Source organism: Gavia stellata, chromosome 26 (genome assembly GCF_030936135.1).
Source record: "Gavia stellata isolate bGavSte3 chromosome 26, bGavSte3.hap2, whole genome shotgun sequence".
Taxonomy (NCBI): Eukaryota; Metazoa; Chordata; class Aves; order Gaviiformes; family Gaviidae; genus Gavia; species Gavia stellata.
The window spans coordinates 6,614,593-6,638,726 of NC_082619.1; the positions used below are offsets into that span (position 1 = coordinate 6,614,593).

At 42.3% G+C, this 24,134-nt stretch overlaps 1 protein-coding gene across 1 annotated transcript in view; it reads right to left on the reverse strand.

The window, feature by feature from the left end:
* The window catches only part of BARX2 (BARX homeobox 2), a 35,380-nt gene extending 12,816 nt beyond the window's left edge, over positions 1-22,564 (reverse strand). Inside the window, exon 1 of the mRNA XM_059829786.1 lies at positions 22,378-22,564. Coding sequence (XP_059685769.1) covers positions 22,378-22,564 — 187 coding nt within the window. The remainder of the gene's footprint in view (positions 1-22,377) is intronic.
* Positions 22,565-24,134: the final 1,570 nt, after the last annotated feature.

Here is a 24,134-nt window from a genome sequence, read left to right on the forward strand (position 1 = left end):
CTGATGCCTGTGGCAAAGTGCTCATCAGCTTCAGCGGAGCCAGGATTTCACCTGCATGTGTCCACAGGAGGAAAACAGAAAAGAAATGAAAATTAGTGCAGCTAATTTTAGCACAGCTACAATGATGCTTTTTAAGGCATTCTGACTGAATGCCAGTTCTTCAGGAGTCTATACCTTCTGTGATGAGCCAAGTGTAAGTGGGGGGAAAACCGTGGCACCTTATCAAATGGTAATTTTTGACAACAGCTTCTTAGGTGGGGGGAAAATTAGGGCTCATCCAGGAGTCCTATTTTACCTTCCCTAGGCACATTAGAGAACAATCACTTTTCTGTTCAATCACATTTTTCTGAAGGGGTGGGTTTTCAGCTAAGTCGGTTGCAAACAAAAACCCTGATGTCTGTAAACGTTAACTTTTATAATAATGAATATAACATATTGCAGCTAAAATGTGCACGACGAGATGCTTTGATGAAGAGCAACTACCTGTCCAGCTACCCAGGGGTGAGTGGAGCTGGACACAGGCTTCAGCTGCCGTTCCCCAGGCTGTGAGGCACTTAGATCTGTGGTTGAGTTTAGTCCAATTTCAAAGCCACAAGTGAAATTTCCTCAGCGCTTGGAGCTGTGAGATCCAGGTTTTCTGTTTCAAGCCTGTCCCCATTAGCAATTTATCAACATAATGTTTCAGTATAACTTCTACATAATAACAGTAATTAATAAGTTTGAATGCGTCTGAGGCATGCATGCCGGAGGCCTTCACAAGAACTAACCAGAAAGATAATTAATCCTTACTTAATAATGGCATTTGATATTTATATTGTGCTTTTTTACATGTTTAAGGCACCGTACACACAGTAAGTAATTGGCCTTGAACAAATCATGAGCCTGAGAGCCTCCCTGAACGAGAACTTGTCTCACTCCCTGCTGCCACAGGCAGATGTATAATATCCTCCCGTAGACAGGACTGGATGTGGCGCAATTATTTATCTTATAAACACAATCGAAAAATTCACCTACAGCATCAATGTCTCCAGGGATGCCAGATCCCTGAAGGATGGCACCAGGGTTCTTCTGGCAGGGTTGGCGCTACCCATTATAACAAGCTGGCTTTGTTCAAGGGCCATACTGGGGGGGGAGAAGGTAGGAATGCACGTTGAACCTGGAGTCGAAAGACCCGGTTATGCTGCTATCCTGGGGCTAGTCACTCTGCCGTGGTTTCCTGTTATCACAGGAGAGCAACGCTTAGCTGCTGGGTTTCTTCTCAATTGCCGGAAAGATATAAGCACGCACCACCTGGGCGCTATAGATTGTTCTTGCACACAGCAGCCTTTCTTCCAGGCTGTCTGTCAAACAAGGGAGTGTGCCAGGACCTTGTCAGATCCTCAATGAAGAAGAAAATTTATATAGAGAAGATTATTATTTTCTTAAGAAGCATTTAAAGAATCTATTTGGCTGTCACTCAAGAAATCCTTTGTAGAAAATGCAATAGCACTCTGGCTTAATCAGTGGAGAATGAATCAGAAGAACACGCACCACTTCTCTATTCTGAATTATTCTGCTTCACGTATTCAAACGGCAACCTGCCTTTTGGAAGGGAGCCCCCCTTGACTCAAATCCACACTCTTCAGGCAAACCAGGCATGGCTCAGAGAAGTCCTGCTCTTTGTCTGAGGCTACAGAAAAGTGATTCTGTCTGGGGTTCCTCATCTTTAGCAGATGATCCCTTTAAATCCTACTCAGTGGGAAAGGAGGTGCTCTGAACCCAAGCAGATCAGTCCTAATAGCTCCTATAAGGATCTATGGGCCCAAGGCCATCACGACTGGAAACAGCGCCAAATGGAGGGTGGGTTTGGACGTGAACCTCCATTCCAGGGCCTTATTCTTTGGACTCCGAGGGAGTTTTAAGACCAGGCCACATTAGTCCCAGAGAGATAAACACGAGCACGTCTCCATAAACGACAGCGCTCAGACGGTGCAGCAAAGTTACTGGGATACAAGCCACCAGCTCATTTACCATATCTGTATCGAGGGACACTTTGGCTCCATCAAGGCAACTTCAATTTGAAGCTCTTTCTTTTGAACTAAGTCATGTTAAATACTTCAGCCAAGTGTTTCCTCCATTACCGAGGATAAGACTCAACTCTAGAGCTGATCACCCCTTGGACCCAGATTTAGCAAGCAGAGTAGCCAAAAGATTACAGAATCAAATAGCTAGAAGGAATAGCTTTACAGGCAGTCCCTGGTCTTGTCTCTTGGGGGTGGAGGAGAAACACTGCACTGAGAAGACACAACTCTCAGGGTGTCTAAGCTTAAGTCGCAACAAGTTTCTGTCTTTACTGACGACAGCCGGATGACTAGACATCTTGGGACACTGGGGAGAAACATAGGAGGTCAAATCCAATCCTCTGTCCAGATGGTGTCAAGGAGCAAGATTTGGACTTAGATCTGGAAACAGATCATCAGAGCTGAGAGGGTACAGTTTAATGGAAGGATAAGTCACGTTCTGTTCTTTATACTGCTCCCTAAGCATCTCTTGCTGGCCACCGTCCACGATACGAGTCTATATGGACTTTGGACTGACATTATGACCATTCTTACATCCTTACACATTTGATAAATAAATCTGCCTTCTCTCAGGATTTCACAGTTTCTGTCCAAGTTCAAATGCATAATGCCATGCATGCATAAATCAATCAGTCCTTTACTTCCTGCCCTGTTAATTATTATCACAACATCCATAAGTAAACACTAGCCTTGGACAGCTGACTAGCCATGCACACAAAAGCACTCTTCAGGTTTCTCAAGCCCACCCTTGTGTGAGCTCCAGCAAAAAGCTTGCCATAAATATCACTACCTCTTCCTGCTTCGAGCCTCTGAAACACTCTGGTGAGTGACACACGGGAAGAAAGAGAGTTCAATTGTTTCTAAACACCAGACTGTGTAAATTTTGCCTGATGGATCTTTTGGAAAATGCTTTTTTCTTCTCGGGAGAATAGTAGATCAGTGTTTAAAATACTCAGACACCCCCCTCTTTTCCTCCACACTGAAATGAAAGGGGGACTTCAGCAAGTACCAGTGTTAACCTGAAAGAGACCTGTCACATCTTGGCAAAGCCGCTGCCTCTTATAATTGTAGCTTATCATCTCAAGGGTTGCTTTATTAATAATCTTGCCCCCATCAGGACACATTTAGCAGAGAGGTTGGTCTCTCCGAGCTGCATATATGATTCTTTGATCTTGCATCTGCCCTAACAGAGAGAAAAACTCATCTCTGTTTCCTCTATGGACAAAAATAAACTCTGTGGACGATTTGGCTGAACAGCTGCACAAACAATGCAATTTAGAAGGATGCAAATGACACAGGAGCAGGTTTTGTTCACAGCCTGTCTATCCTTTGTGTTTGCCAATTAGACCAGCGATCTTAACCCAGCTCTTGCGGCTAGAGTAAGGACGAGAGACTTATACAGGGAATAAAGCTAAGCGTAATGCACATCACACTATTATTCCAGGAAGCTGAAACCCTATTATCAGAATCTAGAGCACCTTGGAATAAGGATTTCCTCCAAACCTGATCTTTTTGCTTGAATAATCTGACAAAGACTATGTCACAGCTTCCACCGGCACACTGCATGGCTATTTTTATTCCCTCCACATCAAATAACAGCACACCCGTGTCACCCCATGGATTGACTCTTAACCAAAACAGAATGAATCAAGGACAGCTAAGCTTTCACGTTTTGAGTGGGGAAAAAAAATACAGCTGAATTCCCAGTTTATAGAAACCTTTCATTCCAAACCATTCTGCAACACTGCTAAAAATCAGTGCTGGCAACTTCAGTAGGACTGTCTACATTATGCAAAGTTAGTCATGAGCTGAAGATGTTGCAAGAGCCTTCAGTCATGCGGCTTCATCACTGCCTCTACCTGCAGCCGTGACTGTCCAATATGGACATGGGGAGGTGGGATGCTCACATCGGTTCCACCCTCGGTCTCCAGGCAAACTGATATTCCACTCACTTCAACATCTGCACTTAATTAGCCTGCCCTGTGGCCCAGGAGTGAGGACAAGGAAAGCTGCATTCGCCACTACAGACATCATGGAAAGAGCATGTCAGACTGCAGCTCTGCACACATATTTTCACTGCAGAGTACAGCCGGTGGATGAAAACACAAGCAGAGCAGACAAGGCAACTATGGGGTTGGTCTATAGCAGGGAAACGGAGGTAAGCAACAAACAGAATGCCAACTGCTCAGTGGAGAAGGATCTCCAAACAACAGCTCAGTCCACCCTACACCAGGGTGTACCGTCTGCACCAGGTCTCAACCTGTACAAACTTGCATAGCCCCCAACATCAAAACCAGTCTGATTTACAGTAGCTGAGACCCAGCCCATTCATTTCAAGGTGGGTAGTGTTTTGGGGTTTTTCAGCTGAAGCACAAAACAAGTTTCACTCCTACTGAAATTCATCTAATTTCAAAAAGCAAGCTGAAAAATGTCTCAAGGATGGGCAGTCTCAAAACAGACGCACCCAGAATAAGCAGTTCCATGAGAAACATGTCAACCTTAGAGTTCCAAAGCACTTTGGAGGCATGCAACCACTTATATGTCAGAAAAGTGATGACAAGGTTTTCCCAGCTACCAAGCTGCCTGTACCACAGCACTGGTAGAAGGATAAGCCAGAAATTCCACTTGGTGAGCTCTAGCTATCCCTGTCGCCAAAGAATACGAGCCCTCACTCATGTCAGACATCAGTGTGCTAGGTTTTTTTCTGTTCTGATAGGAAGTCAGCCAAGGAGACACTGTTTTCACATCTTCAGACAAATATAGATTAGACTTGGGGTGGAGATAGGCCCTAATTAATCATAAGGGATTGAATTAGGTCTCTACAGTGCTCAAATTCTGCTAGCTTTAATTGTGAGTAAATGCCATTACGGATAGAAATGTTAGAAGGACACCTGTTTCCAACAGCTCCAATCTAGAACTACAAACATGCCCCTAGAAACGCTCTGATTTAGGGATCCAGATGGGAGACCCTCCCTCACCCTAAGGTTTGGAGGGCTTTGAGTCAAAGCTTTGGTTATCACCCATCTCTGGTTTTCATCAGCACATCTGCTTACCTCCGATTCTCCTACGGCACCTGTCACTGAAGAATGCAGCATCGCCGTGTTCCACAGGTATGTCTGTGACTTGATAATCGCATTTAAATACCAATCATAAAAGTCAATACGCAAAAAAACAATGCAGCCCTTTCTTCCCCCCACACGTGTGTGGGTGTACAGTTCCCGCTAGCATTAGAAACAACTCCAGGCTGATGGGAATGCTGTCTCATTCTCACCGACTTTATTTACTCTCACCTGCCCCAAAAAGGACGAAAAGAACAAAGTTCTGTTCACTTAGATGTAGATTTTGGGGAAGAGGATATTAGGCGTGGTGTTTCCAACCCTGCCACTGCCTTAATGTACAATCTCAGCCAAGTCCCTGAACCTCACTGGACTACTTCTTTCCCCACATGCAAAATGAGGATGATAATACCTACCACACAAGGTTCTTGTATGGTCTGGGAAATACTCAAACGGAAGCCACAAGGGGAGGCAGAGTGTTATTATCTCACAGCTTGCTGAAGACATATCCCATTAATAGATTGCATGAGCACTGCATTGAGAACTCTCTTTTGTGTCACACGATTACGAAATTCCTTAATGTGCCATTAATATATATGTTAATACTGAAGCAATGTATGTATCCTGTTACTGTGCAACTGGCAATGTTTCCACGGGAACTCCTCCAACAACAGGCACATACGCAGCGTGTGGTTTTTCAAACCAAAATAACTTTTTTCAGCTTTTTTTTTTTTTTTAAAGTTCTTCTAAACCAAGAAAGATACGCTGCCAAAGATCAGCTGTGGCTGCCAATTTTTACATGATAGTGATGTAAAGAAAGAAGTCTGCAGGGAGTATTTTTTGTATTAGCCAAATACCACCATTACCAGATTCTTTCATGTGGCACTGCTGGGGGGAAACTCATCTTAGATTTGGCATTTCCATGTTCTCCCTGCAGACAGTATGACAGACTCTCTACGTTGCCAGTGTCTTCATTAAGCTTTGAAACGGGGGCCATATCCCACCTGGAAAGTTGTTAGATAATCTGTCCAGAGAACTTAGGCAATTATTGGCATTTACTGCTATATGATGAAAAGCAACCAACACTACCAATCCATCGAGCTGAATTGGTTTGCTTTGCTCAGCAACAGCATAATAGTTATGAGGGATCTTTCAAATTCTGAGAGTTAAATGAGCCTTTAACTTATGTTTGGTGAACCACATATGAAAAAGCATTTCAATTCCAACATTTTAAAAAAATCCTACTCATATTTTTCTCTCTCTTGAAGTATCAATGCCATGCCTACACCTGTCTCTGTTTCCATCCCAGAGGATCTGCTAGGAAACCAGATCCAAGGCTTTTCAGTTTATGTAGACCTTTAGAAAGACTTGCCTGGACACTGCAACCAATTTCACTGTCTTGAAATAGATTTCCTCCAATTAATTCAAGAGTGCTTTTTTAAGTCTTTTTCCTCCTTCCTTTATGAAATCATTCTATAGAAATGAAAATCTTAGTTAGATGGACGCAGCGTTGAATGCATACAGATATAGATATATAGTTGGTTTAATAAAAAGATGACTTCTCTTCTGTGTCTACCTTGCGTATTCAGACCACCACAAACACTCCACCATCACCTCCTTTACACAAACAAAATGACATAGTGAGGGGGAAAAAGTGCAACTGAAACTAAAGCAAAATCAGAAACTTATAATCTGATACAAGAATTGGCTCAAAATAACTAAAGATTCCGAATTATTTTAGTCCTTTATTAAAAATGAATTAATAAAACAAAGACAGACTGAGTTTAAGGCATTTGAATGGCTTGTCCCTTCCAAATTTATAAAGTTTCAGATTGACAACACATTCCTACTCCTTTCCAACTTGGGGGGAACAAAATTAAGAATCTCTAAAGAAAAAGAAAAATCTCATATTAAACCAAAAATCCATGTGAATTGTCTTTGCACACATTCTGAAGAGGCAAAAAAAGGCATCATTTTAATTATTTCCTCCTCTTTGTGTGTTACCTTTCATTAAATTGTTGAGAATAAAACATACTCCCACCAAGACGTTAACATCTCATTTCCAGTACTGCTTGGGCGAAGAGACCAAATAAAAATAAATGGCTTCTACAATAAGACACATCATCCATCATCAGCATGTAAAACGCAGTCATTAATCACACAAGCAACCTACTTATTACGGGTATTCAAGCACTGGCAATACAAATGCTTATAAAACAGGGGCTCCTTTCATAATTCCCTGCCCTTGCCTCTCAATAGTTTAGAGGATTAACCCTTTTACAACGAGGGATGGGCAAACTGGTTTTGCCTAATTCCAAACCAACTTGACGTCATGGGTTCGAAAGTTCGACTTGAACTCAAACTTTATCAGATGCAGTTTGTGCAGAGGGGAGACAGCAAGAAAGAGAGAGAAAAAGGAAGGAGGACAGTGAAAGAGCAAATCGAAAAACCCAGCAGGACATAGACAGAATGAAAAAAGTCCAGTAAAGGGTCAAAGGATGGATGAAAATTGCTAATGAATGAGTTGAAACCCCTACAAAGTAATAATGCAGCTTTGCCTTAACACCTATCTTAATGTGATTTGCGGGGAAGTCTCTTCCCTCCTACAGACTTCTCTCTGTTGGGAAAAAAATACAGGTTTTAGTTGTACTTAGTTAATCCTCATGAAGAGCACAGTTAAACATATGCAATCCCCACTGACCATACTACTTTGGGCTTGTCTTGCATTTCTTAGCAAAGGATTTTACAATCTCCTAATGAACCGCTGTTTTCCTTTAACTAATGGGAAAGATGAGGCATGCAGCGAGCATATAACTGGCTCTGCATCATATAGTGGGTCAAGGACAAAGCCAAGTAGAGATGGCCAAACCACCGAGTGTCCACTGCAAAGTTCTCAGCTATTCCATGGGCCTTGCAAAATCACAATCTCCATTCAGTTATCCCTGCTCCCAACAGCGGCATGTCCCAAGCTGCCAGCTAAATGAATGCTCAGCAGAAAACGTTCATATATTTGCAGTCTGATGCAATTCCTTTTCTTTTTCTACACACCCAAAACTTCTATTGACTTCAAGGAGTAAATAAGAAGTGAGGACAAGGGGGGAAAAAAAATCAAGAGGTACTGAGAAAAGCAATATTTGGACATAATCTGCAACATGCAAAGGGGTAAATTAGAGTTTAAAAACCGTAATTGAATTTCCAACTGATTGTTGGAAAAAGTGAGACACGTGAATGAAGAAAATTCTTGTGGAAAGAAACTAGATGAGGTATATATTTGAATTTTCTCACAATGTACAAAGTGGCCCCAGCTTAACCAGAGGCAGTAACTTTTCAAACACTTAAATTGACTTTGTCATCAACTGGACAAACATTTCCAATGTCGGTATCAATTACTGGAGGCAAATGACCCATGATTGGCTTTGGGGAAAACAAACATTTTGAGAAAACAAATTAAAAGAGTCCACCACACTTAAGCCACACTAAAGCTATGTGCCAGGTACTGGAAACAAACATGTTTCTTCTGGATGAATTTTTCAGTTAACTAACAAAGCAGCAATAGGCAGCAGCAGCTATTCCATTATAACTTTCTTCATATGTAAGAAGTAGTCCGTGAATACCTCGTAGGCACGACTGGTTTCAGGGTAAAGTGGGCTATGTCCTGGCAAATCACAAAGCACAAAGTTCAAATCATTGCAGAGGTACTCAGAAATTCAGCACCAGCTCTGCTTCCTAAGAAGTATCAGGAGTTTTCCCAAGATATTTTCCCTAAAGGAAACGTTTTTCTTCAACCGAAGTTGCCGTCAAGGCACTGTGATGAACGAAAGCATTTTTGGTATCCGTCATTGTCCAAAAGGATTTTCTGTCCTGTAATTTACTACTGGAAAGTACCATTTTTATTTTGCAGGCATATACTCAGAGATAAAGAAATACAAACAGCGGGTAAAAACATTATCACTGGTTTTGTTTTTTGAAAGGTAATACCAAAGTTAAGATCACTGGTGAGTTAACATGAGTCAAACAAATCACGCCTAGGCTGTACTAAGCAGTCAATATCTGTGAATAGATAATAGCAATGCTCAGTTTTTAAGTAGCTGTCAACTGATTTTAATGCATTTTTACAAGCTGTAACATGACTAATCATGCTAATACCAAGGAGGGCGAAATACAGCATGGATCACAAATCAGTTTGTTCAAACGTATCAAAGCCACAGATCATCAACTATAGCTATCAAGTCATCTCCACTGCTTTCGTGGTAGCATCTTTGTTTACTGATGGGGAAGAAAACAGATAGTATTTTTTCCTAAGCTGAGTCTGTGCCATAAAAGTCCTAGATCAATGTTTATCATGGTTTTATCCCTTTTTCCCAATTAACACTGCTGGATGGGTATCACTTTTATCCTTCTCTGAAGGACAGAAATTTCTGTTTCATAGTCACAAGCTCTTTAGAAAGTGTTTGTGGAAGCTATTAATTGATCCTGCTGTTTATAGAAATGCATGGAAAACAGAAAAGGATATAAAAAAGGCGAAACAACCACGAAAACTGTGACAGCACGGAAGAAAAGGAAATAATTTGCTGAACTGAGTTTGCCAGACTAAAAACCAAGTCCATTTAGCTAGCTGAACAGCTCTGAAGACACTCCAACACTCCGGCGCTAGCTGTGCATGCAGTCAAATCGATCTTTTTCATTTCCACCCGTGTCCCATCGTCTGTCCTTTGGCTGCTCTGCAAACATCCAGCATCCCCATTCACCACAAAGACCTTTCACAGAGCCTGAGCAATATCATGTCCTTAGTTAAAACAAGGATCAGGCCCCGTCTTTCATTTTGGACACAGCTGCTTACGAAGACAGAAAAACCAGAGCAACTTCAAACCCTGCAGAAGCCCTTTCAGCGCCTGGCATTGACTGGGAGATCGTCTGTCTGCGGGGACGAATTTAGTTCACTGAGGGAGACAGGAATGACCCCAGTTAACAGCTATTCCCTGTTGTATACACAACTCGCTGTGTCCCAAGCTTTTGACAGATCTTTAGGGATGGCGCTTGGGATGGGGTGCTAAAACCTCCTGAGACAGCCTTCCCCGTCAGACAAATGCAAGCCAGGAAACCCTATACCTGCTCCAAACAGTGGGAGATGCCTTCGCCCTGCTGGAAAAGGGACAGCGAGAAGAAATTCTGAGGACAGAACGGAAAAGATCAATCCCGAATTTATATTTTAAAAAAACCCCACATAAATTGTCTTAAAGCAAGCTTGTGAATCAGAATTTAAAAGATAATCTCCCCCATTTTCTGAAAACACCACCATATGTTGTTAAACTTGAATGTATTTATAAATCCATTTTTTTATCATGTATGCTATTTCTCTTTTTAAATAATATTTTGGATGCTGTACTTTATTCAGCTGAGACAAACATGAATAACCATAAGCTTTACAGTTTTGAGATTAGCTCATGCAAAAGTTTCAGTAGTTTATGAGCTGATACTTACACAAGTAAGCTCCCTAAATCCTGACAATTAGATGAAACACCACCGGGATTTCTACAATCTCTTTTCAGTCATCTTTGCTGTCTCTTCTCATGCAATCCCTAGCCAGCTAGTCTCCGATGGACAGAAAAACAGCTCCAGTATCAATTGCTGTGACATCTCTTCACAACAGACAGGTGCTATAGGGGTTAGGCACCAGCCTAAGAGGTCTATGTCTCTCAGCCGCAAGAAAAAGGGTTTCATTGGAGCTGTACAAATCAAATACTATCAGTCTAGGATTTCGTAAATGCTTTTGTTTTAATGCCATTTAAGTGCTAAACTACCTTATAATAATGTGCTTTTAAATGTTTACAGTTAAGGCATAATTGAATTTGACTCATTTTGGCCCTGATCCAACTACAATTTAATTGACTTCAGTGGGAGCTGGATTGGGCTGTAAGTAATTTTAACTAAAATAATCCATCAATTGTTCCTCACCCACTTCATCAAACTCCTTCCCATCATTTATGATTGCTCTGTAATTTATTGCAACAAGGTGAAACCAAGCCTTCTAACTTCTGGCATGGCTTCCTGCCCCTCAGTGGAGAATTTCACTACTATCCAGCAACCTAAAGCAAATTTGCTTAAGGAAAGCAAAAGAGCACAACGAAGAGCAGACGGCAGAGACCCAAACTGCCTAGTACTGTCCCCTGCTGTTACAGAAAACTTCAAATATCAGCTCCTCCACTACTTAGTCACCGCAGGAACAAAATGAACTGTTAACAAAGCTGTCAAGAGGAGATTTTGAACAAAACAGACAGCAGGGTAAAGCGAAATGTATTCACAAACTCACGCAAATGTTCTGCAGCCAAAAAAAAAAAAAAAATCCCCATTTGCTTCAGACTCTTCACCATTATACTGTATCAATTATTGCATTACTTGTTTCTATTTCAGGGGGATTTTTTTTTTTTTTCATATTTTTCCTCTTTGGGCCACATGAATAAATGCAAGCCAGAGCAACAGGCGTTCCTAAAGACGTATAATGTTATGCAATTATACGTATGTGATACGTACAGCATGCAAGTAGATACTTTCTGTACGAAAGTACCACCACTGCTAATTTTGCTTCAAAGACGACAGTCGTCTACTGTCATAGAATACCCTATTTAAGTAACCACAAACGGATCACACACATTTCTCTGTCTTGTAAAAGAAAAGGAGATGCTTTTATTAAGGCTTCAACCCTTCTGTGCTTACACAACAGTGGTTTGGTTTTTAATGTATAAACGTGGGCAGCTGTACACTAGATGTGCCAATAGGTACCTGTATGCTGTTCTTGCTTCAACATAAGTTCTGAAGATGTCTATTAAAATTTAATTCAGATGAAATCCAACCCCTGTAAGGTGAAATCCCAGTTAAAAAAAAAAGAATTTGTATCAGCAGGAAAACTAGCCATTAACTATCCAGAAACTTGCAAGATAATCCTTAACAGAAATAGCCAAAGCCAAATGGTGAGCCAAGTGTTTAAAGACAACTTCATGACTACATTGAAAACTCTCTTATTTTTAAGAAAATCCACCAAATGAGTAGCAAGATTATCTGAGTTACCGGGCAAATACAAAAGCTTCCAATTCAAATCCTTCTTTGCATGAGTAGTCCTGTTGAAGTCAGCCAACTAACTATATGAATAAAAACCACTGGCATGTTAAAGAATTTACAAGATAAGACCTGAATATGCACATCCAAACACATTTTAAGGTCATTGTAAGGTTGTTGCTCCAAATCTTACAGAAAAAAGAGCGTATTTCTTCGCAAATATTCTGACATATTTTCAAAGGGTATTTTATTTTTGTTATATAGGAAGTTCTGGAAACCTGTTTTTCTCCTTCCTTCAAAAAAAGTAGTGTGATTTTTTACAGAAAAATGAAAAAAAAAAAAAAACCCCAGAGATTTTTGTCTTGGAGCTGTTAAGGGTGGCGTTCTTTCAGGTTTTGTGTTTTAGATAGAGCTCAAATATTCTGGAACTAAATACTGCCAAAAACATAGTTTTATAAAAAACTTGTACAGGGAAAAGACTGTATTTTCCCACTCATCATGTATGCCAGGATATTCTTCTAGAAAATGTCTTGTTTTTACTGAAAGTAATTTCTTCTTCCTGAACTATATGTATTTATGGTCTACAAAAGTGCTACCTCTACTATGAAGAGGTATGCACAGACCAGTCAAAAAAAAAGGAAATTAATTGGGGGAGTTTCATGTGTTTTGTTGTGGGGGTTTTTTTATATAGAAGAGATGCTGGACTGCCTTTCCATGTGGCACACTTCAGAGAGAGAGATTTACACAGACATCTAACTGATTTTGACCCCAAGAACTGGTTTTTGACTACCATCCTCATGAATTCTCATCAGGTAGCTAAGAGCAGAATCAACTTTTAGCATCCTCACGGCACATGTTCAACCAGCGTCACCCAGACCCCGCTGGACTTTTCCCCTCGGGGGGTCAGGATGTGCTCAGAAGACATGTGAGAAGCAGCAAATATTAACTTCCATCTGCAACACTGGGATGTGCTAACTGCAGTCGGAAGAGATTTGAATACCAGTGCAGGGGTCCACATTTGGGAAGATGGAGGATTTTTTTGGGAAAGGCTGTTCTTCAACCTTCCCTTTAGTTAATTAAACGGGTCTCGGCGCCAAGTACCCAAACACCTGTCTGAAATATCGGCAACTGGTAACTTGGTGTTCTTCTGAACTGTGTTCTGGCCAAGAGAAATGAGGGAGAAGATGCCAAGAATCAGTCAAAACGTCAAGTTACATGAGAGGAAGATGGAAAATATTAAATATTTACTGTGTTAGCCAGGTCCTAATACCAAATCTCTATATATTTTTAAAGATGTCATTAAAATGTAGCTTTGGGAATTTGACATTACTCAACAAGGGCTAGATGCCTCTCAGCTAGATTCTCCCAGAGTGCTGGGAACACAAGAAATAATAGATAACCCAGGGCGGGGGGGGGGAGAAATCCATCTCCAATATTTCCCTGGATAGTCATATTAATACAACTTCACAATTTATTGCCGCTAAGCCACCCCGAAACTCTCGCATTCCTCTCACCCGTGCAATCCATGGTGGGAGCAATCAGACACGCCATGGCACAGAAACTCTTCCTAGCAGAGCGGGAAACGTGAGCAATGCAAAGAGGAGACACTTTCCTGTATAAGTCAGCGTGAGCGGACACTGCTGTACCCGTCGGCAGGAGGCATAACTTGGTCTGTCTCATCTGAGCGGTGCAACGCTGTGCTCCGCGCCCCGCCAAGCAAACGTGTACGTAGGACATCTACCGCCCAGCTCCCGTTAGCTGGTTCTCGTGATCCTGTTCTGTTACGGACTTTGTCTTGACCTACACAAACACAGCTGAGATGACAAAGCAGGTCCTAAACTTTCCAAGGAACGATTATTTCCTAGCAAATGAAGCTCGTGTTAACGTGTACTGGCTTCTGCAGTCCAGCTGGAGCAATTCTTAAATAGAACTGACTGAAAACATTCGGTTGTAACTTCCTTTCATCAAAAAGAAAAGCGAAAAAAAAAGGAAGAAAAAGAAAGAAAATTTTGCAATACAGAAAGTAACTTCATTGCTTTGCCAAATGTCTCGTACAAAAAAAGGAAAGTGTTAGAAAGCTTTGTTTCAGCCTTTAGAAGATATGTTTTCAATATTTTATTCCAGATCAAGTATTTCCTCTGATCTGACCCCCCCTCCTTTTAAACTTTTAACTTGCCAAAACTTGCTTCACTCTGAACTGAAAAGGACAACTGGTTATTAGGTCTTGTATCTACCAACAAAACAAAACATCCATTTTTTTGGCTACTTCTAGCATTTCTGCTTTGATGTGACAAAATTTTGTACACAGTCTGCAAACGCAAAGCCCAAATTTCCAGTTCCTCCAAGCAGGGCCGCAGTCACCTCTAACTGGACAAAGTATCAAGGGAATGAGCATAAGAAATAAACCATGAGAATCAAGAGATCAAAATCATCTGAGCAACAGTGAGCCAGAGCAGAGCCTCCCTCTAACCCAGTAAATGCCAGCAGTGGATTAAGAAACAACTCTAGCGAGCGTACTGAGCAAGTCGTCTACAGAGATCAGTTCCCGATGCACAGATCAATTCCAGATGATCAGCTCTGCCATCTATCGCGTACGGCTGCATGTAAATCTTCCTTCCTCACAGGCTTGCACTGAGGGCATGGAAGCGACTTAAAATCAGAAAGGCAGAGATTTCTTTCAATCATCCAAACCCGCTTATAACACTCCTATCAGCACTAAATCCTTTCTGAAGGTGGATCGACGCTCCGATCAACACACCGCCAAGATTGTGATACTGCAAGCTGTCCTTCACCATACTCTTAGCTGGAAAATAAATGTCATTCTCAACACAAGTAAACAGAAGAAAAAACAAAAAGTCTCCTTAGCTACTGCTCCGCTCTCTTCCCCGTAGCCTAGCGAGTTGACTCGGAGCTTCACGCAACTCGTTGGCTCAAAAGAGTCTCACTTCTTGTTTCCCACCTTCCCCAGGGAAGATTCTTCTTGCCCTTGCTCATACCCAGCTAGTACTGAAGGCAGCCATGCTGGGGGACACTTATTCTACTAAACAAGTCTTTCTTTTCCTTCATTTTACAGCACCAAGTTGAATAAAAGTCATACAAATAATAATCACAACAACGTGAGAGTAGGTCTGAGAGCTAGAACAACGTGTGGCACTAGGTCTGTATGGCGCAGTCTCCGTGAGCAGTGTCCAAATTAAGGATACATTTTACAAATCCACAGCATTTAAACCTAAACCAGTGCGTAGACAGATTTAAACTGCGCTTCAGTACAAGCCGTGAGACTTTAGAAAATAAGGTGTAGGTGTCAATTTTCCCAGTGGAATCCCACATTCATTAATACCTCCTATTATAGCACTCCTCCACAATGCTTACTGATGCTTAACCACAACCACAAGGCAGATTACTTTCCACAGTAGGTTTTACTGCAATCACTGGGGTGTGATTTTCTGTTTTGTTTCATGTAGTTTTGCCTTTCATTACTTTCTTTTACTCACTATTAACAGTACTGAGATAGAGACAGCAAAATTCAGTCTCTATTCCAAATTTTTAAATACCTAGCGTTGAAACTTCTTTAGAGCCAGATTTCCCTGCTCAGTCTAAGTGAGACCTGTTTTCAAATTCAGATTCTGACCTGGCTTTGCTTCTGAAATACCACCTCTAATATTGGATGTAATCCGATGGAGAAAATTGACAGATTCTTCTCCGAGTATATAGTTATTATTAGCCAGCCCATTATTATCCCTCATATGCCACTTTTTGGCATTTCTGAACTATGTTTTCTGCTAAAGATATCAAAATGTGTAAAAACCAAGGCAGACATGCTGAAAAATGCTGAGGTTGTGCCCAACCTTCAGCTGTTACAGATGAATCCACTTTGAAAGTCTATAGCATTTGTTCAGTTTACCTCAGCTGATAAATTGGTCTTCAAAGTGATTGACACAGAAAGACTTTTTCTTGTAGGGCTAAAATGGACAGGGAGTTATTTGGCTGATAGTTTTGAGAAAATTCAGACTTTCCTGAGGTTGCAGCTGAAGAAATCACGCTATGGGAGGAGGGAGACAGTCCCAACGGCAAATTCTGACTTTTCTAGGTTTTCAGAAGAGCACTCTGAGACATCAGCGTAAATGTGACTGCATCTTCTAGGATCTGTATGCAGTAATGTCGTCTCTGAATTATCTTACATTTATTAGGAATACTCGATAGCTTCCCTAACGCTGGATCAGACACACCTACAGAAGCAATATGTCATATTTTCTGAGATTAATAGATTTCCTTTGTCATTTTGCCTTTATTTTTTGCTATTAAACTATAGAATTATACCGATCTTTGTAAGCTAAATCCAATCAATGTTGGCTGTTTTCAAAAGATTTTTGTTTTCTTCATATGTTTGCACAGATAATCAGAAAAAAATCCCAAACAGTATTGCAGCAATGTCGATTTCCACACAGAGCCACTTACAGCTTTGCAATTTAAGTTGGCACCTATCGCGCTCTGCTGCTGTATAAACAAGCACATTCATTTTGGCCTGCTTCCCTCAACAAATACAGTTTGGGACACAGGTCTTTAATGGACCTCGTGAGACGTCGAGTCCCAGCTCCTGCCATCGCAGGAGCACCTTTAAGACACCCAGGTCTCCGGAGCACCCACCCCTCCCACCGCAAGACCAAAACTCTTTCCAACGCCTTGTAATAACGATGGGGATGCCACCGCAAACCCTTACACCTGCAGTGTACTGGGGGATGGCAACTCAACCCCAGCTGAAGATGCAGGGCTGACGGGAGGCTGGGCACACTCAGGTTCAAGTTAGCCTGGTAGAAGGTATACCCACAACTTTGTATTAGCTTTATCTAACGGGATTAACCCAGCTGTTACGTTTCAGACAACGCGCTTTGAACGGATGGCATCTTGTTCTTCCCCACGCTGGAATACACACTGCAGGGACTCCCTTCTCCTTTCCCCCAGCGCCCTGCTTTCCCCCAGGAACTCCGTAACAGTATCCGTTCAATTTAAAGGAAAAAGGTTCAGCAAGTACTTGAGCAAAAGAAATGGCTTCTACCCCAATTTTAGGTAATGTCCCAGAGCAAATTCAAACCTTTTTGAAGGCCTTTTTGAACAGAATCAGAAGGAATCTTGTTGCGAGGTCACACATAAAAACTGAGCTGTTTTAAGATGCAATAAATCTACTTTCTCACCATGGTTTCCTAAAAAGGCTGACAAGACTGACTGAGGACCAGGAGCATCAAAGCTACCACTTTATGGCACAAGCAATGATTCCCCGCCGGCCCCAGTGGTTCCAGGCATCGCTTAGTTTAATCCAGAAAGCAAAAACCTCAAACACATCAGGAAAACAGCAGCTAAAAAAAAACTTTGGGATAAGCAGTTCCCAATTTCATCCTAAGATAAAACAACAGAAGACAAACAAAAGAACTGAAAAAGAAGAATTTAAGTTTTGAACAATTCTATGCTAGATACCTGCCTACATTAAAACCCCAACTGCACAAATACCAAACAAGGTCTCATTCTCAAAAAAAGAAAAAAATAAAATGCAAAAATCCAAAATAATAATAATTTTGAGGAAGCAAGTCATAATTATTAGTGTTCTTTGAAGGCAACTTGTTCCGCAGACTAGCAAGCAGAGTAGTAAACTTTCAAAAAGTTGTAAAGCTGAGAGAATTAAGGTTATGTCCACTTCCAGAAGTTAACACAACTCCCCTTACACAAGTGTGAATATTTGATATCAAAGTACCTAATTCTCTCAGAAGGTAAGTAAAACCACACTGATATAAGGCATCTTTGTACCTGTAAAACTACATTGATGCAAGGCATTGTTCTAGTATAGCTACTGTAACAGATGAAAGAGAAAGCAGCGCAGTCCTATCCGCGAGATGTACTGCTAAAAAACCTTGGAGTAGAATGAAATAAATTACACTGATGCTCATTGGAATTTAAGTTGTAAATCACTACGACAATTTCAAATTTGAGGATTTTTGATGAGCTCCAGAATGGGCCCAGGTAGAAATTAATACACGGCATAGACAACAAATAATTTGCACCTTGAACTTTGCTAAAATAAACTGAAAACTCATAAAAAGGTCTCTCTTGAAAGAGGCAACAGGATTCTTTCTGATTTAGCCATCTTAATTTAATTGGGGTAGAAATAGATAGGACGTGCAAGACCAATATTGTCCATTATCAGTATACAATGTGACGAATTCCACGATCACCAGCTTCCCCCCCCACGCCCCGGCCATGACCAGCCTGGTGTTTATTTTTCAAGCCATTTTAGTTACTTTGATAAATATGAAACATTTCCAGTTTGACCTCATAGCATCATACACTGACAACGTCCTACGATTCTTTATCATGCCCAGAACTACAAATATGGCATTTAGATTTTAATGTGTCGCTAAACCGAGATTTTAATAAAATCCAGGAGACAAACCAGAATCGGTATAGACTCGCCTGCAAATATTTTTAAATGTAAAATTGAAAAATTGTATAAAGATAATTTGAGACGTGATTCTTATAGGACTCTGCTCAGTTGAAAAGCAACCTTCAGAAATCACTGTAACAAACCCAGCACAATATACATTAACACTGTAATCGTTACTTTTAGAAATTAATTAGATATGACATAATATGAAAAGCCAATAAAAATATAAATATCATGAAAAAAAAAATAATGTTTTCACCAAGTCATCACAATCCAAAAAGTCATAAATCAAAGAGGTATTAATCACCACCTGAAAATATTTGCATTTAAGTATCTTTTTTTTTTTTAAATATCATAATGGCTCTGAACCCGGGCATTTTGTTACAGATTCAGTATGACTACAGCCTTGCTTATTTGGCTCAATAAATGCCACAATACATGTTCACACACCAAATTTTAAGCTAATGATGGATCGTTTTCACAGGGAATTGCATTTTTCTTTCCAAAGAAAAATTTTGGTTGGGGCTCGTTCCAAGCTCTTCGCAATGGGACTCTCCCCAGTGAGATCGATGAGCTTTGCATTAGAGCTCCTGAACGCTCCTCACGACTAAAATGTCAGTCTTTGCCTTCACGATGCACAGGGAAAGTCCCGAATGCTCCTTCCACCCCCATCCCCCTCTACTTAACCATTTTGTTTTGACCCAATTCAGCTGCACATGCTTAAATATTTAGTGTTTGATCATAGCCAAAAGAAAAAATATTTTCCAGTTGGTTACCAATGTTTTTCAGATCTCTTTGCTTAACAGAGGATGTTGTGAAACACACATGCTGCACGACTAAAACATCTTTTATCTTTCAGCTCCAAATAAATTATAAAGGCATATCAGACTTCTCTGACTTCACCCAAGATGAAAGAATTAGTAACTCTTTAGCCCATGAAAACGCCTACAAAATTTGTCTCCTGACTCGAGAAAAAGCCTTGCTGCTGAAGAGAAGTTCAGCTGAAGTCACTAATTACTCACTACTGCTTCCAACACTCCCAAGTCCCAGCTATGACTATACCGGCAAGGTAAATTTCTGTGATTTAGATTAAGATTCATTTCTTTTCGACCGCAAAGAGACTAAGTGCTCACTCCCTTCGCCATTATCTCAGGAGACAAAGGAAACACAGGCAGTAAGTTAAACGCCATAGTGCTGTATTTCTGCAGTCTTTAGTCCCTAAGTGGTTTGGGGTTTTTTTGTTTGGATTTTTTTTTTTTTTAAACAGATTTGTGGTGGGTTTTTTTCAGATTCTTTCATATTGAGCTATCTTTTGTGGTACTGTCCATTTCTTAGACAATGACAGCATTTCCTCTCTTTTATAATAAAAAAAAAATCCCATTACCTAATACATGTAGGACTTCAATTGTGCCTACAAACCTTAAAAGGCTTACAATTTGGAAGCGTGGACTTTCGTAGCAGTTTTTTTAATGGTTTTAATCCCACAAGCAAATCTCTCTCCGTACTTCACTTCTCAAGCACTGCAACTCCATAAAGCTTAGGAGCAAATATTCACAATCCACCCCGACACAGGGACAGGCCAGAGCTTGGGCTAGAAACACAATCTTGAGGGAAAATTCATTAAAGATGCCAGACACAAAGAGAAATAAAGCTTTAATTGAACGGTGACCGCAAGAGTCATGCTAGCATCACTCAGAATCCACTGCTGAATCATTTGAGGATTATTAATGATTATTTAATGAATATATATTCGTCTTGCAAAGCCAATGTTTGCTATACTTGACACCGAACTAAATACTAAAAAAAATTCTCTCTTTTTTCCCCTGGGGGTGGCGAGGCTCAAAACAGCTGCTGGGAAACGCCCCATCCACCAAAAATGCTAAGGATCCCTTAGCCCAAACGTGACATTCAAATCATGGGTTTTGATGCCGAGTTAGCCATACATGCTGCTGGATGTTGGTAAATACTCAGGTTAATATTCCTTTTGGGTGCTAAAGGGGGCTTTCTTTTCCATTGCTTCCTCTTGCTGTGCAGAAGGAGATAGAAATCTCCTTCCTCTTCCTGGCGGACTGAGGTCTGTGGAAGTCACGCCATTGACCCCGATGTGAACAGAATCGGGCCCTCTGCGCTTAACTGCAAGCTGCCACAGACTGAACCCGTTTGGGACTTTCATGCCTATTTTGGCCAAGCACTGAATTTCACTGTCTCCGCAGTAGTGAGGGATCAGCTTTGAAAAATGCCCTTGTCAGCAATATCTTGATTAACAACCAGATCTTCTTGTTTATAAGAATATGTCAGCAATTAGTTAGAGAAGGCAAGGAACGTCACGCACAAATCGATGGGAAGAAGAAAGTGTTGAATGAGGCGCACACTATTCATGTAACCTCTTTCAAAAAGTTGGTCACCATGGGTCTTAATTCTGATCCAGCCTCCTAATCACTTCTGGGTCTTTAATGATTAGTATTTACAAAATAAATATTGAGATTGGAGAAGACTTATGCTTGGACCAAGGGTTTACTTTACTCATCAAACTCTTAGGTAACCTAATAGCAAGTTTTATACTAGCACAGCTCCACTAAGACCGGAAAAGTTCCTTCTTATTTATGTTCAGCTAAGCATTAAAAACAAAACATCGCGCCTAAGCCAAAGTGCGGGCCTTGAATTTTCAAACGCAACTTAATACAAATGCAAAATTAACATTCCCAGGAAAGAGGAAGGAAAAAGAGAATGTTATGACCTTGAAATATGTATTATTTTACCGGGAATTAGTCCTTTACAAATATTTTTCAATAGTTAAGATTTTTTGAAGAATGTATTTTTAAGTTTCAGCTTCATCATCTAATTCTCATAAGACATTAGGTGTCACCATTAGAAGTGTGGCCTTATGGAAAGAATATAAATCTGGAAAACTGCCTACTTCACCAGAAGAAAAGAAGGATTTTTTTTCTTTTTTAAAATCTGGAACGCATTATAAGAATTATATTTTCACTTTTAACGTGGATTTTTAAAAGCTCACATCACACCAATCTGTTTGTGAGATTTAGTAACACCCATGGTCAAGACCCAATCGCTCGTTTGGTTGCATTAAAATCAGTGGTGTCTGTCCAGGACAGAGATCCATGTGTATGTATTTGTTTGTCGCGTCTATGTCTGCAAAATTGTTAGAAGTATTTTCACATTTTCTCTGTTAGAAACAGCCTAACTTCTTTCAAAGGAAGAGAGAATTTAGGGTAGAAAGTAGTGTGTCTCAATAGCAGTTTTTCTGCTTTTTCAAATTTTCCATTAATTAATTTGTCATTCCACAGATGGCAATGAAAAAACCACCAGTGGTTTCAAGGAGCACAAGATGAAGGCCGCTTTCTAAAGGACCTGTGCTCCTGTTAACTCATTATCAGTCGCACCGGTTATTTATTTGTGAACACCCCGAGGAAGATGGAAGCAGAACCCCACCACTGCACACTGAGACGAGCAACGTGGCCCTGCAGATTTCTCAAACGACATCTTCCCCCCCTCCCTGGAAAAGGCAGGGAAGCGGGAGCAAATGCCAACCCTCCCGCTGGGGACGGGGCGTGAAAGCTGGGGTTCGCGGCAGGGACCGGGCTTGGGGAGCCTCCTGCGCTCCGGGGGAGCGGGCCCCACCGAGGAGAGAGAGGCTTGGCTTGCAAGCGGTGCCTGCGCGCCCCGGCGCACCCGCCGAGCCCCGGGCAGGGGGCTGCTTCGGGAGAGCCCCCCCGGCTGCGCCCGCCGGCGGGCAGGGCGCGGGGAGCAGGCTTACCGGCGCAGGAGTGCAGCGGCTTGGGCCGGACCAGGAGGGACGGGCAGACGGAGTAGAGGGAAAGTTTCTCGAAGTAATCGCAGGTCTCCTTGGAGAGGATCTCGTCGATCATGAAGGTCTTGTAGCGCCGCCTGCCTGCCTTGGCGCGGCCGGGCGCGGCCAGCCGCGCTTGCGGCTGGCAGTGCATGGCGGGGCCGCCCGCCGGCCCCGGGGCTGCGGGGCTGCGCGGGGCTGCCAGAGCCGCCGAGGGCCGCGCATGGGCGCCCGGCGCCTCCGAGCGCTGCCCCGGCTGCTGCCGCCGCCGCCGCCGCGCTGCCTGCTCCGCTCCGCTGCGGGCTGCGCTGCTCCGCGCCGCGCCGCTCCCCCCGCGCTCGGCAGCGCCCGGCTCCCCCGCTATATAAACCTTCCGATAAGCATCTCTCCACGTCCTTTTTAGGACGCTCCGGCTGTCAATCAGGGCGCCCGCTGCTCCCCGGCGAGCACCATTGTTACCCTGCGCCGGGCTGGGAGGATCCCGCCGATCCTCTCCCCTCCCTGCTCTCTATTTTAAGATACTGGGGTGTGTGTGTTTCTTTTTTTTTTTTTTTTTGTGCCAAAACTGGAAAGGTTCCAGATTTGGGCTGGCTTCCCCCCCCCCCCCCCCCCTTTCTCCTCTCTTCCCCCCCCCCCCCCCCGTAGCCTGTAATTAGCTTTAAAAATTAAAAGTGCCCATCCCGCAAATGCGGGCTGCCGGCGGGAGAGCGCCTCTTCCCGAGCCCCCGGAGCTTTCTCCGAGCGGCATCAAACCTATTCCCCAGTCTCGAAGTGCTGGAGAGCGGCAGAGGGGAAAAAACCAGACTATTTATAGGTGCCTTGCTGAAGCAAACGCTGCCTTCTCCGGAGCGGCGTTACTCAGTCCCCGGGCTGCTCTCGCAGCCGGAGACGATTTACTGACGGATCGCTGCTTATCTCAGCTGGATTTTTGGCAAAGATGAGCTTTGAGCCCCTTCTGCTGAGGCCAGACCCCATGCAGCGCACGGGGGGCCGAGGTTTCCCCGCTCCCCCAAAGCTCTTCTTCCTCGCAGGCTGAGCCCTGAGTTTTATTTCTCTGCTCTGCGGCGGTTCCCCCCATGTGCAGAGAGAGCTGCTCCCGCACGGGGATTTTAGCCCGCTGAGAAATTACACCGCGCCCCGTTTGGAGTCGGTGTGGTTTAGCACAGGAGTCCCCGGGACACCTTATTCAGGGGAAGGCGTATCGGGAGGAGCCCTCCCGATTTCAACCGGTTGCTGCATGGTTTTCCAGAAACCACAACAGCTCGCAATGACTTGTGGCCGCACACTTTAAACAGGAAAAGAGAGGCTCATTATGGAAATGTGCCACCCCCCCCCAAAAAAAAAATATTTGCAGGCTTCATACAAGGGTTTAAGTATGATCTGCAAAATGTTATCAGCCACCCTTTAGTTTTCATGCTTCGGTGATGCAAATGGCAGCAAACTCTTTTACTATTAGAAAACTCAGTCTGTTTTTGCAGAAGGCAACGACCATCTCAAACTCTCATCAACGATTTGAGCAACTTTTATTTTATTGACCTATATTTTTAAAAGCCCACAAAAATCTATAAATTATCTTTAATCTCTTTTGTAAAAGCACTATTTCTTTTTCAATTATGAGGCTTTAAGCTTCAGAGATACGTTTGCCGATTTGGAGAGCCCTAAAACCAAAAAAAGAGATACTCGCATTGTCCGCGCACTGTCAAAACTGGAAAGCAGACGCAAGG